Here is a 17,068-nt window from a genome sequence, read left to right on the forward strand (position 1 = left end):
CGCTCTGGAAGGGTTCTGTTTCATGCCCATTCCTAACGATCCCACTGTGCCCGAGAGGTTGCTGCCCTCGGACTTGCCTGGTCAAGTGGGAGAATTGGCCTTTCACAAACCATGTGAGTTAAGAATGAGGGGTGTGGGGCTTGGTCCCCTTTTCAGAATGCAGTTGAGTCCTATAAAGCATTTGGGGCTCATATTTGTTCAATCAGCTTCCAACCCCTAATTTCTCTGAGGACTTCTAAAGAGAGAGTGGGAAAGACTATATGCTGCTTGACGGCTGGGACTGTTAATACAGTGAACCCAGACAACCTGGAACCCAAGTCAGTAGTACCTACAGAATATGTGGGTTATGTGGGTACCCATGGGTTGTCCCAGGATGGGGCAGAGAGCCCACAGAAAAGATTGGATCTCCTGGTACATGGGAAGACCGCAGCTTGGAACATTTGGGATATTATTATTATTATTAATTTGTTCTCACAGACAGATTAAAGACCAGCACATCATAGTTAACATAATAACACACACTGTGTTGGTGAGAAATCAGCCTGTATATGTGTTTGGGCAAAAGAAGCAAAAAGAAAATACATTTGTGCCATTTAAAGGAATTTCCCCCAATGGTCTTCAGGATTCAGCTTCAGTTTCTGTTTGCTCTGTACAAGTGTTTATATATAAAGAAAGGATTTGAATATGTATAAGAAAATCCTAAGTATAAACATTCTAAGACTTTAAGATGCTTAGACTTGTTGCTTCCTGACCTCCAGAACAAAGCTATGGCTAATTAGAGCCATTTAATGAGCCTTAGAGCTAGAGAAATGCACATTTACCGGTCACATCATGTAGGTTCTGACAGCACAGCTAGGGCGTGCTGAGGAGGGAAAGGGAAGGTCCGCTCAGAACAAGGAGGTGGCTGTCCTTGCTGAATGAGGAACATGGATTTTGTAAGAAAAAACTGGCAGTAGAGAAAGTGGTTATAGCCTGTTCTAATATTTCAACCGCATAAATGGACACAAATACCTTTATCCTGAAGTCACTTCAAACACACAGAAAAGTTGTTAAGAACAGTACAATTAACCCTTTTCCCAAATCACCAATGCTGAAGATTTGTCATATTTGTCTTATTTCTATCTCCCAACTCCCACTTCTCCATATCCTGTCCACAGACATGTGCTTTCCAAACCCCTTCAGAGTAGACTGACTACCTCACACACGTTTCCCCTCCAGTCTTGCCTTTGTGGTTCCTAAAGTCAAGACTATTCTCTTACTAACCGTAGTACAATTATCAAATCTGGAGAATTTCATATTAATATTATCTAAACCACAGCCCGTGTTCCAGTTCGGCCGGTTGTCTCAGCAATGCCTTCGATAGGCGCGGGTTTCCCTGGCACAGACTCCGTCCGGGATTGTGTGTGGCATTTACTTATCATGTCTCCTTAGTCCCCCTTCATCTGGAATATTCCCCCAGCCTTTCTCTGTCAGGATACTAACACTTTTTAAGAACAAGGACCATTTATTTTATAGAACACCCCTCAGTTTGGATGTGTCTGATGTTTTCTTATGATTCATCTCAGGTAGTGCGTTTTTGGCGGGAATCCTGCGTGAGGGCTGCATGTTCTTCACAGGGTATCACGATAGGAGGCATATGGTGTCTATTTGCCCCTCATTGGAAACATTCATTTTGACCACTCGGCTAATGTGTTTTTCAATTTCTGTCCTGTACAGATTTCCATCTGGTATTTAATAATTTGTAGAGAGATACTAGAGGCCCTATTAATATTCTCTTATCAAACACTTGCTTCTTGCCAAGCTCAAGTTCTTAACAGCCTTCTTTGAGTTGTTATGTAAATGGATGAGTTTCTCAAACTATTGGAAAAATATTTGAAGAAGCAAATAAAAGGTCATTTCATAAATATCTGACAGAACAGCTGGCACTGAGCATAGCTAAAGCAGTCTCTGAGTTCACTCTGTCATCGTGGGCTGGCTGGCAGTTCGGTCATTGGAGAAATGGCTTTCGTGTGTGGAGAGATGGCCATGCTTTCCAGGATGTTCTCTAAGGAACCACAGAGATTCCATGTACATCTGAAGAAATCTATCAGGTTCCCTGAAAACTGTGAAACCTCAGTCTCACTTTGGTGACAAAGGGTAAACTAAAAGGCAGGAAAATAAGTGCTTATCAGAACTTTCTGGAAGAAAGTCTATTCCAGGTTATTTCAGAAGTCTGCACATTTTCCTTAGTCCCCTTGGTCTACTATTTTTGTGCCCATAATATGTTTTGTTGAGAAAAATGTTCAAAAGTTGTTCCTGTACACAGCACAGTATGGAACTAGAAACATATTTTTCAGAAAAATCTTCAACAACAGGAATTTTTTAAACAGTTTTTCAGAGTTTATTCTCCACTTATCATGGGGCTTTTGAGGGATGCCTGGTGGCTCAGTTAGTTAAGTGTCCGACTTTTGATTTCAGCTCAGGTCATGATCTCAGGGTTGTTGAGATAGAGCCCTTAGTAGGGCTCTGTGCTGGGTGTGAAACCTGTTTAAGGTTCTCTCTCTGCCTCTCCTTCCTTACTCTTCCTCTCCAAAAGGAAAAAAAAAAAAAAAAAAAGGTCTTTTGAAAAAGAACACACTATTCTCTAGGCCCCTAGTTAATTAAGATGTTGTAGCCTATATAAAGCATTCACTTTCCTTAACCTTTGCTGAATCTCATGAAGTATTGCCATAGAATGTCAGATTTTTTGTTAAGGCCTGTGTACTTATGACTCCTTGTCTTTTGCTTTGGAAATATATAAACTACTTTATGTTTTTAGATGAACTTGCAAGAATGTTAAATATGCCTTACCCACCCTTCTTGTGTTTCTCCCCTCTTATCAGGGCTTAAAGCAGGCACCACTCAGGCCAATGGTCAAATCCCCCAGGCTGTACATTCTGTAAGTGCTGTTCTCGAAGAAGCCCAGAGGCATGCAGAAACAGCTAAGGTAAGGCCAGAGAGGAACTGACATCATTCTCAGCCTCTTTCTGGTAAGCCCGTATTCTAAACCATTAGCAGTGTGCAGTAAGTGCTCTGAGAAAAGAGAAAATCTAGTTACAACAACTAAGAAGTCATTATAATTTCATTTAAGTAATTGCCTTTTTTTTTAATCTTAAACTTATACAGACTAGAATAGAAAGTTAAAGCCAACTGTTATCACATTGCTCCAGGAAAATGTAAAAAAAAAAAATTTTTAATACTTTTGCTTGGTAAATAGTTTTAATTTAGCTACACTGATTTTGGCTGAAGAGATTTTCTTGGTTTAGATAAGTGGTTTTAGCATTTTGAAAGTAGACCCTGAGTTTTAAGTCTTTGGGATTTTTACTTATCTTTTTCTGAATAAATTAGAGCAACCAGTTAATCAGAAGCCCTATATTAAATGCTGACTAAGCCCCAAAACCAGATTAGATGACTACTAAAAAGGTTCTATTAGAAAATGTGCATTTTACATTTCTCTGTTAATGTTCTACATACATCCTCAGGGTGATGGAGAAGAAAACACATTTTAAAATAATAGCCAAATTGATATAACATTCTCTGTAACTTTTTCTTCAGTAGAGGAGATTAATGAAGATTTATTTAATCTGAAAATTGTAGCTGAAAGTTAAAATCTAGTTACTAGTCTAATTGGGGACATATCAACTGACTATTCCATTGAATATTTTCCATGTGTGACTCAAGCAGCCTTGAATAATTGTACCTTCCATAATTTTTCACTTCACTCCCCCCTTTCACTTTGTCTATCAGCCTATGGTGAGAGGAATTAAATCTTGTATTTATTGAAATTGTTATAATTTTTTAAAACCGTTGTAGATCATTGAAAGTTGTGTTTCTCTAATATTCTTACAAGCTTCTCAAGTCCGACATCAGGCACTGAGCCGTCAGCTCTTATTATTTCTATGGTTCCTGTGAGGCAACTGAAGAGAAACACTCGAAAATACTGAAAGCAATGAAAGGATCCCAGAACAGAAATGACTTAGCTTTGTGTGAACATCAATTCCCAAACTGCCGGTTGAGAATTTTTTTTTAAGTTATCACTAGTCAACTAGCTCATCTTGCCAAGCAAATAAACTGAATAAAATAGAAACTCAATCATGAGGCACTTTGTAGGAGAAAAACAAAACAAAACATAACTTCTAAATTTAATCGTCAGTGGTAAGAGGTTAAGCAAAAAAAAAACTTGATCAATTGTAAACTGCAATGATAATTATCACTAAAACAGAGGGATTCAGCTAAGCTGCCTGAAATTCCTGAGGAAGTTGCATTATATAAATGTAAGTTACTGTTATCTGTTCCACTGTTGGCAGAAGGAGGACTCTGCCTCTTCAGCCTCTGAGCAAGCCTGGTGTTGTGGTTTCCACCACAACACGGGCTGCATGACTTTCCTCTTTCAAACCCAGGCACACACCTGGCTCATTTGATATCATCATAACCTTGAGGCATTAGATAATAACTAAGCCTGTGATGCTCATTTTATTCCTGACAGCCGACTGTCACACAGTTTAACAAAAAGTAAATCTAAGATTGTGGACTCGGTGTGTGCCTTCTCCGTCCACCCACCACCTCCCTTGAAGTTGTCATGCCGAAGGAGAAAAGCACGTAATTGGCTTCTCCCTGGTAGCTCACAGTCCTGGGGAGCAGCACGTTTGTTCTCAGCAGGCCAGCAATCACTGATGCAAGAGAAGGCAGAACAGGTCTGCTAGGAGAGTTATTCTTTGTGCCCAGATTTGTAAAAGGTTACCGGTAACCTAGTGAAAACTCCGTTTAATTTTTCCCTTCCATCTTCCTTGTACTAATCAAAGGAGGACATCTAAGCCAGGAGATTTGGGGAAGATTTGGGGAAGCTTCTTAATCACCTCTCTGCCACCGGAGGTATGATACAGAAGCAAAATAATTTCATAGATACCTGCTCCTCAGACCAAGAAAAATGTTAGGGCTGCCCATTCCCAGGACCGGGGCTGGCTTGTGTTGGGAACCAAGACATGAGTGCGAATTCCAGGAGAGCCATTTTGCTTCCGTTTTGAATTTCCTTAGACTGAGCTCAGGGTAGGTAAAAACCTCCTGTTCCATTTACTTAAGAAAACATAGTAGATAAGCGTTAAAGAATGTTATTATCAGTAATAATGTTAAGGGCCATTTGGAGTCATTCTCCTAAGGCAGAGCAAAGAGGAGCTAGCTGGTGAACCGCCTGTGGTCTCAGGGCCTGAGCAATGGAGGCCCCCCCCACCCCTCAGGAGGCAGATCTCGCCTTTCAGTGGAAATGTCAAGCTGTGGTTGCTCTGTTGAAGGACAAGAAGCCAGCCCTTGGTAACCACGACGCAGGAGCGCCCAGGGCCCACCAGCTGCCCAAGTCCAGCCTGCCACCTCCCCCTCCCGTGCGAGGGTCTTCAGACGTCTGCGGCAGCCCCGCGACAGTGCCCAGGGCCAAAGGCCGGAGCGGAGGCTTCCCTGCCGCGCCCGACGACTCTCTGCCACCACCCCCGCCGCCGCCGCCCCTGGAGGAGGACGAGCTCCCTCCGCCGCCCCCTGATTTTAACGACGGGCCCCCGGACTTCGTGCCTCCGCCACCGCCGTCGTTTGCAGGGGATGCGGGCTCTCAGTTACCGCCCCCGCCTCCTCCCCCACCTGCACCTGCACCCGAGGCCCCGAAGCCGCCCCCCGTTGGCGTTAAAAGGCCTCCTGCTCCCCCGAAGAGGAAAGAGAACCCGGGACCACCCAGCGGGGGAGGCAGCGGAGAGCAAGATTTCATGTCCGATCTAATGAAAGCTTTGCAAAAGAAAAGAGGCAACATGTCCTAAGGAAAACGAATAAATATCTTCTTGTGATGGGCATAATCTTTTTTAACCTCAAGTGCATTTTTACTACTCTATTTTCGTGACATCTTGTTCATTTTCGGTAAAATATCGACACATTCAGACGAGAAATGATGTAAAATGTCTCACTGTAACTCAAATACATTCATAACCATTAACCTAACACAGAAGTTTAAGAATCTGCCTAAATGTACATATATCTTCACTGTTTCCACTTCTGTGAATTCATTTTCCCTTCCAAGTTAACTAAAAAATGTTTTATGTTCATTCATTTTAATATGTTCAGAAGCATCAAATTAATAAAGTTTATTTTTTTCTTGAAGACGGTATTTCTAAAAATATTTCTAAAAATAAATCTATTGCGATATCCATGTTATAATATACTTGACCTTTTAAAATAGCTTTCAAAGTCGTGGGCCATCTAAAGTGTTGTTAATCTTCGAGATATTTTCCATCTCCACCCCCAAAGACCTTCAGAATTTTCCGAAAAAAAATTGAAAGAGGGAAAAACAGGAGAGGTAGAGTGAATTCAGTTTCTTCGAGACTCATGGCTTGATGGATGGAGGTCCTGGACATCCATTTTGGTTTTCCAGTGGTCAAATAGCACAGTAATGAAGAAAAGAGACGTGTAGAGTTTGGGGCTTCTCTGTTATAACACCATTGTAAGTATCCTATAAATTAAACTTAGAGACAGGAAAAGGCAGTCATTTATATTCTTTAACCTGGAATGTTTTCTCTCAGAAAATTTTTTTTAAGATTTTTTATTTTTATATTTATTTGACAGAAAGAGTGAGTCAGCGAGAGAGGGAATACAAGCAGGGGGAGTGAGAGAGGGAGAAGCAGGCTTCCCACTGAATAAGGAGTGAGATGTGGGGCTCGAGCCCAGGACCCTAGGATCATGACCTGAGCCGAAGGTAGACCCTTAATGACTGAGCCACCCAGGCGCCACTCTCAGATAAATTTGATGCTCAATTTTTAATTTTTTTTTTTTTAATTTGACAGACCACAAGTAGAGAGGCAGGTAGAGGGAGAGGGGGAAACAGGCTCCCGCGGAGCAGAGAGCCCAACTCGGGGCTCGATTCCAGGTCCCGAGATCACGACCTGAGCCAAAGGCAGAGGCTCAACCCACTGAGCCACCCAGGTGCCCCTTGATGTTCAATTTTAATAGCTAATTTACCTTGAGCTCCTGTTACCTATCTCGCTTCTCTTTCAAGTTGACTTCTGGGAGCCCTTTTAGATTTTCTTAACTTTATTTCAATGGTTCTATTTTTCTTTTTAATTATGGAACATGTCAAAGACCTTTTTTTTTTGTAGTGTAATTAATATAGAGTGTTAGTTTCAGGGGTACAACATTGTGATTGAAGAACTCTGTATGTTACTGCTGTGTTCACCACAAGCTATTATTACAAGATCATTGACCATATTCCTTATGCTTCACCTTTTATTCCTGTGGCTTACTCATTCTATATCTGGAAGCCCGTGTCTCCCCCTTCCCTTCACCCATTTTGCCCATCCCCCCACCCTCCACTCCTCTGCTCCTCTGGCAACCCTCAGTTTGTTCTCTGTGTTCAAGGGTTTGTCTCTGCTTTTTTTGTGTATTGATTTTTTTTTTAAGATTTCGCATATAAGTGAAATCTTATGGGATTTATCTTTCTCTGACTTGTTTCATTTAGCATAATATCCTCTAGGTCTATTCATGTTGCTGCAAAGGACAAGATTTTATTTTTTTTATGGCTAATATTCCATTGTGTATATATAGCACATCTTCTTTATCCATTCATCTGTCAATGGCCACTTAATTTACTCCTATATCTTGGCTGTTGTAAAAAATGCTGCAATAAACGTAGGGGTGCACATAGCTTTTAGAGTTCGTATCTTCCTTTTCTTTGGATAAATAGCCCGTAGAGGTATCATTGGATCATACAGTGTTTCTGTTTTTGTTTGAGGAACCTCCATACTGTCTTCCAACACTGGCTGCAGCAGTTTACCTTCCCACCAACAGTGCACGAGGATTCCTGTTTCTCCACATCTCAAAATCTTCTTAAAGCGGGTAGAAAATAAATAATAACTGAGATGTTACTTTCCACTTAAGGAAGATGATTAATCTTTTATTTTATTATTTGGGGGGAAGTAAGCGCTAAATTGACATTTAAAACAAAAAAACAAATTCAGATTTTAAAGCCAAAATATTTAGTAATTAAAACTGATGAAATGGGGGCACCTGGTGGCTCAGTGGGTTAAGCCTCTGCCTTTGGCTCGGGTCATGATTTCAGGGTCCTGGGATTGGGCCCTGCTTTGGGCTCTCTGCTCGGCAGGAAGTCTGCTTCCCCCTCCCTCTCTGCCTGCTTGTGATCTCTCTCTCTCTGTGTCAAATAAATAAATAAAATCTTTTTTAAAAAATGATGAAGTGTTCTATACTTTAACTAAGCATGTTCCTAAGATAGGATAGAAGGTAAATGCTTTACATTAAATGTCTCCTCGTGCACAGTAACCCTTTCCTGTTCATTTTTGTTTTGTGATGATCTTTGATGTCAGATGCAGTAAAAACATGGTGTTTCTGAGACCTGGGGAAAGCCTGATCACTATGCAGATCTCTGGGACAATACAAGAAAGTTGTTAATGGCAGAATTTTCTTAGGAACTGATTTGGAGATGGAGAGCTCACACAGATTGTGGCCATGCACAATTGTCCCACTTGCTTCAACCTGACATAGGCTAATGAACCAAGCCTGTGAGGTTCAGGACAGAAGATTGTTCATTAGATTTACCTGGATCTTAATTTGTTCAAAATGACCACCTAGTTCACAGATGAGGAAATGCATTAGTACTTGAGAATAATAACGTAGAATTAAGCATCTCTGCAATCGAAAATATAATAACCCTTTGCCAACTTGATTTCAGAATATAAAAACCCTGATGGCACTTTCCAGTCATGTCTAGAGCAGGAAGCAGAAGTGTTCTCCATCCCACAGCCACAGAATCACGAAGATGAAGGGACCCTGGAAAGGACCCACTACATTAATTAGGATCATGACTTTACGTGACAAAGCAAAGATTGCTTTGCAAATCTAGAGCCATCTTGAGCAAAAAATAGGACTTGATTACACAATTCAGAGCAGAATGCCGATACCTGAGGCCACATGTGCCCCTAGACTGTTGGGCAGGGCCTATAACTGGTACCTGGAAATTCTTAGTCTTCCCCTCTACTCATCTCTGCTCCTGTCCATATGCTTGCTTCCTTGTCTCTCTCTTTGCAAACATTGTTATTCTCTTTGTGTTGTCACTCCACTTTTCAGCTCCTATGATGGAAGACAGTCTCACTCTTTAACTCCCACGTTTCTTTTCGCATCTGTCTAGAGGTCAGGACAGACTGGTGGTATACCTTTTAGCCCCGACTGGGAAAATTCTCTAAAAGAGAACCTTGTTGGCATGAGTGAATAAAGGGTCATTGCTCAGCCACATCATTGGTAGCCAGAACATAACACGAGAGGTACTGGGACCCATCACTGTGGATCAAGAAGGCTCAGAGAGTAGGATGAGGGCACTGAGGAGGGGAAAGGGAGAGCTGTGGTTGTTACGGGCTTCACAGAAGAACCAGAAAGTGTCACTTCAAACATATTCCCAACTTAACAGAGAGAAATCGGGCCTGACTATGTGCTTAACCTCGAGCCCACAGAGCTGGGTCCCAGCCGCAGTTTCCTAACTCCCATCCATTCCATAACTTTCCTTTACAGGGGAAAAAAATATAAAAATTCAAACATTAAAATGTTTGTGAGCTTTAGCATTTGATAATATGAATTTTAGGAAAGCTCCTGAAGAGAAGTAACTGGTTTTGTAGTCAAAGTATTGATAGTTTTAATGAACAAAAGGGTTGACTACCTTGGGTGTCTCCATTCCTTGTTTGCCTGTATGGTGGGCCGACTTTGATCCCTGTTGTATGAGTATCGAAGAAAGAATCCAGTATTAAGGTCTTTTAAGTCAGGAATCTTAGAGACTGGGCTGCTTTCACCTCATCTTGAGGCAGAAATTTGCTTTCAATAGACCCAGGCACCAGATCAGGAGCTCTGTGATTTTCATTCAAGTAGAACAGAATCTCTGGTGTCTTGCAGGAAAGTCTTCACAAACAGTACTTACACATGAGTCTACTCAGTTCAGCCTTGAAAATGCACCAGAATTTGTTCCCCTTTCATGAAAAGCGTAGCCATAAATCTGGACGTGAGGGCAGTACCAGCTTTGGGGTCGAGGCAGCGATGAAGGAACTATGGTATTAAGACAGTAATCCTGTATCAGAACTTAAAATAACTCCAGAATTTTGTGCATAATGTTGCCAACAGGACAGAGATCCAGGTAATAGAATAACTGCGAAGCAAAATAAAACAAAACACGGGTTTTGATCAAGTTTACAAGAAACAAGATTTAACATGCCAGGAGACAGACTCTCTTGCTTTCAGTGGGTCTGAGAGGGAAATGAACATTTAAGCTTCTACTGTGTGTTTTACATATTTTATTTAGTCATAAAAACAATGGCTGGTATGATACTGAAATTATCAAAGTCAATGATAACTAAGCCTTTGAAATTTGAGATCTCTTTATGGCTTGATATATGGTCAGTTTTTATAAATGACCCACATGTGTACAGGTACAATGTACTGCCCATGTTACTGAGAACGACCTTCCTAAGCATGTGGCTTAAGACTTCCACAGCCTAATATCTAGTCTGCTTGATCCATTGATTACTTGGAAGAATGTGTTAAAATCCCCTTTGATGAAGGTGGATTGGTCAATAGCTTCTAATTGTACTGGTAAATTCTGCCTTACGTATTTTGATACTTTATTAAATATAAAAATTTGTGTATTTTCCTGGCAAATTGAATGGCATACCTCTGTGTACCACCCTTTGCTTGTTTTATCCATACAGCTATATCATCTCTTTTAGGTCATTTCCCTGAAAAATCCTTCTATTCATTTACTGTCAAACTTTTTACATCATGATGTTCCAGGTTTGCCACTTATAAATAGAAGTGGATTTTGTTGTGTTTCTATCTAGTCCAGCCATCACTGTCTTTTAACTGGAAAATTTATTTTTTTAACTCTTACTGTGATGATTATATATTTTTATAACTCATTTTGTACTGTTTTTAATATCTTATTTTGTGCTTTTTATATGGTCTGGATTTTTCTGGGGCTTTTTTCTTTCTATCTTCTTTTCATGTAACTAAAGATTTTTCTCTTATTCCATTTTAAATCTTCTTATTGAAAAGTTACACCCTGTTTCTTTTCTTTCAATGGCTACCTATAACTGATATCATACTTAAGATAAGTCTGAAGTTAAACGATTTTAACCAGGACAATACAAGATTTAAGAACACTTGAATTTCATTTGGACACACACACACACGCAGAGTATTGTCGTCCAGTGTTTGAGTTTTGTCTTGGGTTTTTTCCCCCTAGAATGTCTTTATTACATACTCATTCTTGAATGATGGTATCACTGTATATAAAATTCTGGGTTGGCTGTAGATAAACTTTAGTAAGTACTAAATAACAGTGAATTCTTTGAAAAGGTTGTCCCCCTATCTTCTAGCTTCCAATGATGCTATTGAGAAGTTGACTGTCAAATTATCATTTCATTTTGGTCATCTTTTTGTTCCCCCTCTGGATGATCTTAAGACTTTTCTTTATTAGGATCTAAGTGTGGGTTTCTTTTTATTTGAATGCTTAGGGATCTGTCAAGGCTCCTAATTTTAAAATATGTGGATTTCACTATTCTGGAAAAGTATCATATATTTTGTTTTCAAATATTGCCTCTCCTTATCCAGTTCTGGAGCTCCAGTGAAATGTATGTCAGACCTTCTAACTATCTTTTATATCTCTTAGTTTTGTATATTTTCCATAAAGTACCTAAGCATTTCATATTTGGTGAACCAATAAAAATGGTATCTTTGGGGTGCCTGGGTGGCTCAGTGAGTTGAGGTCTCTGCCTTCTGCTCAGGTCATGATCCCAGGGTCCTAGGATAGAGCTCCGCATCGGGCTCTCTGCTCAGCGGGGAGCCTGTTTCCCCCACTCTCTCTCTGCCTGCCTCTCTGCCTACTTGTGATCTCTGTCTGTCAAATAAATAAATAAGATCTTTAAAAAAAAATGGTATCTTTAATTTCATATTTTAGTCGTTCATTGCTGGTATATAGGAATGCAATTGCAATTGACTTTTGAATCCTGCAACCTTTCTGTACTTGCTAATTAGTTTTCTTTTGTCAATTGTTTTTTAATTTTCTACATATACAATTATGTCATCTACAAAGACAGTTTATTTTCTTCCTCCCCTATTTATATACCTTCTATTTCCTTTTCTTATTAAGTTAGCTAGAACTTCCAGTATGACGTTGAAAAGCAGTGGTGAGAGGGGACATCCTTACCTTGTTCCTGACCTTAGCAGGAAAGCTTCTAGTTTTTCACCATTAAGTAAAATGTTAGCGATACTTTTTTTGTAGATGTTCTTTAGCAAGTTGAGAAAACTCCCCTATATTCCTAGTTTGTTCGGACTATTTATTATGAATGGCTGTTGAATTTTGTCAAATGCTTTTTTCTGCATCTGTTGATGTGACCACATGATTCTGGTATTGTTAATTTTCTTTATTGATTTCCTGTTTTCAATTTCATTGATTTCTGCTTTAATTTTCATTTTCTTTACTTCTGCTTATTTTGTATTTAATTTACTCTTCTTTTTCTGACTTCTCAAGGAGGAAGATTAGATTACTGGTTTTAGTTCATTCTTTTTTGCTGTATGCATTCAGTGTTATAAATTTCTCTTTAAGCACTTTATCCCACAGATTTTGATAAGTTGTATTTTCATTTTCACAAAATACTATTTCATTCCTCTTGAGATTCCTTTTTTGACTCCTATGTTATTTCAAAGTGTGTTGTTTAATCCCAAAGTCTTTGGAAATTTTCCAAGTATCTTCTGCTATTAATTTATAGTTTAATTCCATCATGATTTTGAGAGCAGACATTGTATGATTTATATTCTTTTACATTTGTTGGGGCACCTGGGTGGCTCGGTTGGTTGAGTGTCTGACTTCAGCTCCAGTCGTGATCCCAGGGTCCTGGGGTCGAGTCTTGTTTCGGGCTCCCTGCTTGATGGAGAGTCTGCTTCCCCGTCTCTCTCTGCCTTCCGCTCCCCCAGCTTGTGCTCTGCCTGGCAAATAAATACATAAAATCTTTTAAAATAAGTAAATAAATACATAAATAAATAAACTTAAATTTGTTGAGGTGTGGTTTATGGCCCAAAATATGGTCTGTCTTGGTGAATGTTTCATGTAAGCTTGAGAAGAATGTGTATTCTGCTGTTATGAGATAAAATAACCAATAGATGTTAATTATATCCAGTTGGTTGATGGTGCTGATGAGCTGTGTCCTTACTAATTTTCCGCGTGCTGGATTTGTCCATTTCTGACATAAGGGTGTTGAAGTCTCCAGCTATAATAGTGGATTCATCTCTTTTTCCTTGCAGTTCTGTTAGTTTTTGCCTCATGTGTTTTCACACTGTGCCGTTAGGCACATACACGTTAAAGGGTGTTATGTCTTCTTGAAGAATAAACCCTTTTATCATTCTGTACTATGCTTATTTATCCCTGATATTCCTTGCTCTGAAATTAATACAGCTATTCCAGCTGTCTTTTGTTTATGTTAGCTTGGTGTATCTTTTTTCGATCCTTTTGATTTTAACCTGTATGTATCCCTGTATTTAGAGTGGATTTGTTGTAGCCAGAATATAGTTGGGTCTTGCTTTTTGATGCACTCTGATAATCTTTGTCTTTTAATTAGTACATTTAGACCCCTGGTGTTTAAATCAATTATTCATGTAGTTGGATTACTAACTACCATATTTGTTACTGTTTTCTATTAGCTGCCCTTGTTCTTTGTTTCTCCTTTTGTCTTTCATTCTTTTTCTACCATTTGTGGTTTTATTTTATTTTTTTAAAGATTTTATGTATTTACTTGACAGAGAAGGAGAGAGAGACAGAGACGAAAACAGAGAGACACACAAGCAGAGGGAACAACAGAAGGAGAGGGAGAAGCAGGCCCTCTGCTGAGCAGGGAGCCCAATGTGGGACTCAATCCCAGGACCCTAGGCTCGTGACCTGAGCCCGAGCTGATGCTTAACCAACTGAGCCACCCAGGTGCCCCCCATTTGTAGTTTTAACTGAACATTTATATGATTCCATTTTCTCTCCTTGTTTAGCACATCAATTATACTTTTTTTCCTTTTTTTTTTTTAACTTTGTTAGTGGTTTCTCTGGAGTTTGCGGTATATATTTAAAATTAATCCATGTCCACTTTCAAGGAGCGCAATGCTTCATGGGGAGAGCAAGTACTTTATAACAATATGTTTTTTATTCCTCCCTCCTGCTTCTTATATCATTACTGTCCTCGGTTGCACTTACATATAAGCCATAATCATCTAATACACTGTTGTTGCTGTTGTTTTTAACAAAGTGTTATCTATTACATTAATTAAGAATAAGAAAAATAAAACTTTCTTTTATCTTCACTTATTCCTTCTCTAATGCTCTTTCTTTCTTTATATTTCTTTATATATTTTTTTCTTCTCCCTAAAGAATTTCTTTAAGCATTTCTTACATGGCAGGTCTGCTGGCAGCAAATTTTTCTCTTCTCCCTCTCTTTCTTTTTTTTTTTTTCTCCTCTCTTTCTTTTTTGTCTAGGTAAGTCTTTATCTGTCCTTCACTTTTTTTTTTACAGACTTCATTTATTAGAGAGATGGAGAGAGAACACAAGTAGGCAGAGCAGCAGGCAGAGGGAGAAGAAGAAGCAGACTCCCTGCTGAGCAAGGAGCCTGATGTGGGACTCGATCCCAGGACCCTGGAATCATGACCTGAGCCGAAGGCAGCTGCTTAACCCACTGAGCCACTCAGGTGCCCCTGGCCTTCACTTTTGAGGGATAATTTTGTAGGATACAGAATTCTAGTTTGGTGGGGTTTTTTCTCTCAACGCTTGAAATATTTCATTCCATTCTCTTCTTGCTTGTGATGGTTTCTGTGAAGTCAAATGTAATTCTTACCTTTTTTCCTCCATTTATAAAATATTTTATTCTTCTGGCAACTTCTGGGATTTCTTATTTATCTTCAATTTTCTAGATTTTGAATATGATATGTTTAAGTACTGGTGGTGTTGTTTGGGGAGGTGTTTATCCTACTTGGTGTTTTCTGAGCACTGTGGATCTGTGGTTTGGTGTCTGGCATTATTTTGGGAAAATTCTCAGTCATTCCTTCTCTTCCTTTCTTCCTAGTATGTGTATAATATACCTCTTGTAGTCGTCCCATAGTTCTCAGATATTCTGTTTTGTTTTCAGTATTTTTTTCTCTTTGCTTTTCAATTTTAGAAATTTCTATTAACATACCCTCAAGTTCAGAGATTCTTTCATTAACTGTGTCTAATCTACTAATGACACCATCAAAGGCATCTTCATTTATAGTTTTGATCCCTAGCATTCCTTTTTTATTCTTTCTTAGATTTTTCCATCTCTCTGCTTACATTGCCATTCTATTTTTGCGTGTTGTCTACTTTTTCCATTAGGGCCCTTAGCATATTAACCGTGGTTATTTTTAAATCCTGGTCTGAGAATTCCAACATTCCTGCCATATCTGACTGTGGCTCTGATGCTTGCTATGCGTCTTCATAGTGCTTTTTGCCTTTTAGTATGCCTTGTGATTTCTTTGTGAAAGCTGGACATGATGTGTTGGGTAAAAGGCACTGTGGTTACTATGCCTCTAGTAATATGATGGTGAGGTATGGGGAAGGAAAAGTGTTCTATAGTCCTAGTTAGCCTATGACACTGGGCACTGGTCTGTGTACTTCACAACTGCTTCTCAGTTTTTTTCCCTCTTAGGTGGGACAAGATGGCTACAGAGGGTTAAAGTCAAGTATTTCCCATCCCCTACATGAAAGGCTAGAGGAGGCTGGTGTTGGGCATTTTGCTTTTCTCTGGTCAGTTAAGCTGTGATAAAACCTCATTAAGGTAGGCTTTGGTAAAATATTTTTTTCCTGCAGGCAGGTCTTGTTAAGAAGAATGAAATGCTCTGGCATATTTCAAAATGGCTACTTTCCCTGCTGGAAACAGGAGGGCATTTTTCTCAGATCTTCATTGTGAGAACCTGGTATAACTCCTGGAAATAAAACACAAAAGTGTGGGAATAGCACCTGGCTGTATCTCCTTGCAGTTCCTAACTCTCAGACTTTTAACATCTCTCTCAAAAATCTAATAACTAAAGCAGAAACTTGGAACTTAACTTGGAAAGTTAAAGCAACTACCATAGAACTCTCAAGTTAAAAATAAAATCAATATGAAAAATGCAGATTAATGGGGTGCCAGGGTGGCTCAGTCAGTTGGGTGTCTGCCTTCAGCTCAGGTCATGATCCTGGGGTCCTGGGATTGAGCCTCACATTGGGCTTCTGGCTCAGCAAGGAGTCTGCTTCTCCCTCTCTCTCTGACCCTTCCTCCTGCTCATGCTCTTGATCTCTATCTCTCAAATAAATAAATTTTTTAAAATGCAGATTACCTAGAAACTAATGACAATGAGAATAGCCAAAGCAGTATTCACTAGAAATTTTATAGTCTTAATTTCATGTATTAGAAAATACGATTAAAAATAAACGAACTGGGGTGCCTGGGTGGCTCAGTCGGTTAAGCGGCTGCCTTTGGCTCAGGTCATGATCCCAGAGTCCTGGGATTGAGCCCCTCATCATGCTCCATGCTCAGTGGAGTGCCTGTTTCTCCCTCTCCCTCTGCCTTCTGGTCTGCCTACTTGTGCTCTCTCCCTATTTCTCTATCAAATAAATAAATAAAAATCATTAAAATAAATAAATGAACCAAGAGTATATTAAAGGAAAGTCAAAGCTAAAGAAATCAGATTTCACTTACAAAGAAAATAAAAATTAAACACTGAAAAAATAGAATTAAATTTAAAAAAATTAAACAGAAGATCAAAAAAAGCAAATAAATGACCTGAAAAGACCAACATAAAAGACTAAGGTTTAGCAAATTTAATCAAGGATAAAAGATTGAGAACATATATTAAGAAGTTTAGAAATAAGTACAGGGACAAAATTACAGATATGGAAGAAATTAAATATTATGAGACAATAAATAGCACATGTAATATGTGTCAACAAAATTAAGCATCTTGATGGATTAATTTTGTAAGAAACATACGAATTACCAA

The 17,068-nt window shown here is 39.3% G+C and overlaps 1 protein-coding gene across 3 annotated transcripts in view; it reads left to right on the forward strand.

The window, feature by feature from the left end:
- APBB1IP (amyloid beta precursor protein binding family B member 1 interacting protein) overlaps positions 1–17,068 on the forward strand; it is a 147,651-nt gene that overhangs the window by 100,672 nt on the left and 29,911 nt on the right. For 2 of the 3 annotated variants that reach the window (XM_047740166.1, XM_047740165.1), the window contains exons 13-14: positions 2,862–2,965; positions 5,307–6,153. In XM_047740166.1, the coding sequence (XP_047596122.1) occupies positions 2,862–2,965; positions 5,307–5,816 (614 nt within the window). In that variant the 3' untranslated portion in view covers positions 5,817–6,153. Of the gene's footprint in view, positions 1–2,861; positions 2,966–5,306; positions 6,154–17,068 lie in introns of those variants that run through there. The other variant, XM_047740167.1, reaches the window with a different exon arrangement.

Source organism: Lutra lutra, chromosome 8 (genome assembly GCF_902655055.1).
Source record: "Lutra lutra chromosome 8, mLutLut1.2, whole genome shotgun sequence".
Classification (NCBI taxonomy): domain Eukaryota; kingdom Metazoa; phylum Chordata; class Mammalia; order Carnivora; family Mustelidae; genus Lutra; species Lutra lutra.